General features: G+C 33.3%; 1 protein-coding gene across 1 annotated transcript; it reads right to left on the bottom strand.

The window, feature by feature from the left end:
- Positions 1-612: 612 nt before the first annotated feature.
- LOC111692750 (trypsin 3A1-like) lies at positions 613-1,300 on the bottom strand (the record flags this gene model as incomplete). The annotated part of the gene is made up of 3 exons (XM_023456859.1): positions 613-779; positions 861-999; positions 1,129-1,300. Coding segments are annotated over 3 exons (467 nt in total), but the record flags the coding sequence as incomplete, so codon positions are not given.
- Positions 1,301-2,081: the final 781 nt, after the last annotated feature.

The raw sequence follows: 2,081 nt of genomic DNA, 5'->3' as shown, positions 1-2,081 counted from the left end.
TCATTATGGGCCCGGAAATGCTTCATTTCTGATAGATGTAAAATTTAAAAAAATCCCGATTTTCTAAATATTTCGAAAACGATTTAAGATATTACAATGAGCTTTGATGTATAGTACAGTGGCAGCGTAATATCTTAAATCGTTTTCGAGATATTTAGAAAACACCGGATTTTATATTTCCTTCGACATCTATCTAAGAAAAGAAACATTTCCGGACCCATAATGTCATGAACTTATTTACTTATTTTCACTTCCAGAACACGTCCTTAAAATATTTCCCTTTCCTCCCGAAAGTTTACAATATTTTTTTGTTCTGTTGCCGTCATGACCTACCTACCTACTTTCTGCAGAATATGACACAAATTCTTATTTCAAAATACACAATTTTCTCAGGGACAAGAAAAATAATGTGGCAAGACAAAATAATTTCAAAACCTGTATACTCTTCTCTTTTTATAATGCATATACTTCAGGCCTGCAATTTTTTGTTGTGTGTCGTTACACACGTGCCTACACAAAATAAAATATGACACGCCCCTAATTATTGATGCCTCCCAAAATTCCCATTAATAGTCCACCGGCTCGCCCCTTTAATAGTAGGATGCCTTTTAGGTTGGAAACCTTTATCTTGCGTCGAGTGTACATATTTTCAAAAACAGTCTCACCTCTGTTATTCCCCAACCACTTGCTACCAAACTAGTCCCATCTGGAATGGTAAAAAGCTCATTCGGAAGGCTTATGGCCTGAATTGTGTTCGAAAACGTCAAATTTTCTTGAAGCTGAAGAAAATAACTAAAATTATTATCAATAAAATTGTTTGATCCAATACATATACAAATTGTGAATGTTTATGTATTTACCTTTAGTAAGGCGATGTCGTAATCGTAAGTAACGCTGTCATAGTCATCGTGCATTATGGCTTCTTCGACTTGATATTTTTGTTCAGCCTGTCTTAAATCTGTTACTCCCGGTACAACGTAATACACGGTAACTATCAGTCTGAAAGAAGAATTTTTGACGTAAAAACTAAAATTCTTCAGTTCTACACCACGACGTATATTTTTTACTGATTCGGAAATGTTATTAAAGTAATTGTTAATTATTTGAAATTATTCGGTGGCAACTCACTCGGTAACGCAATGAGCGGCCGTTAATATGAGACCAGAACTAATAATTGAACCTCCGCAAATATGATTTCCAAATACCTGCAGGGATACCTGCCATGGATGTTTCTCTATAGTCGTAGTAACGCCTCCTACAATCCTTCCTCCAGGAATGCCTTCTCGTACATTAAAACCACCTAAAAATGAGAAAATAATATCATGTTTTGCATGTAGCTTTTCTACAAAATAAATGATACCAAATACCAAAACATTTTAATTTTGTATTTTTCAAAATATTATTAATAATAAGTACATAATTCTATAGAAAAAGTTATTTTAATAACATATTTTATTATTAGTTCTCGCATTTTATCCGATTTATTAAGTTAATTCAAACAAATTCAAAATATATTTTTTAAATACAGGGTGTCTCGAAATTCATGCAACAAAATTTGCTCGTAGATTCTTAAGACAAATTTAGGGGACCCGTCTTTTTTCTTTTTGCCAACTGGCCCCCTCTTTCGGAGTTACAGCCCCTTGACATCTGCCCCTAAGAAGTCCTTTTTATATCTCAGAACCATGTTGTACGAGAATCACTAAATTTGGTACACAGGGGTTTTATGACATGTGGAATCTCACAGTACTACGCTTTTTGTCGAGAAACCCCCTTAAGACACTTTTTATGGGCCCCCTTGTTGTTGGAACCAGACAAATTTAGTCGCAAATTTGATTTTTTTTTTAATTATTAGTTAGCTAGAAAGCCATTGAATTTAGAAACTTTTTTGTCTCTTGATATTTTTTTTTGTAAAACGCAATGTTTTTGTGGAAAATGGCGAATCACGATATGCATTCGATCACATTTTGACATTTTTCACGAAAACATTGCGTTTTACGAAAAAAGTATAAAGAGACAAAAAGTTTCTAAATTTAATGGCTTTCTAGTGGACTGATAATTTTTAAGAAATTTAAATATGAGAC

Source organism: Anoplophora glabripennis, unplaced genomic scaffold (assembly GCF_000390285.2).
Source record: "Anoplophora glabripennis isolate ALB-LARVAE unplaced genomic scaffold, Agla_2.0 scaffold3069, whole genome shotgun sequence".
Lineage (NCBI taxonomy): Eukaryota > Metazoa > Arthropoda > Insecta > Coleoptera > Cerambycidae > Anoplophora > Anoplophora glabripennis.
This window is presented reverse-complemented; position numbering and strand designations above follow the sequence as displayed.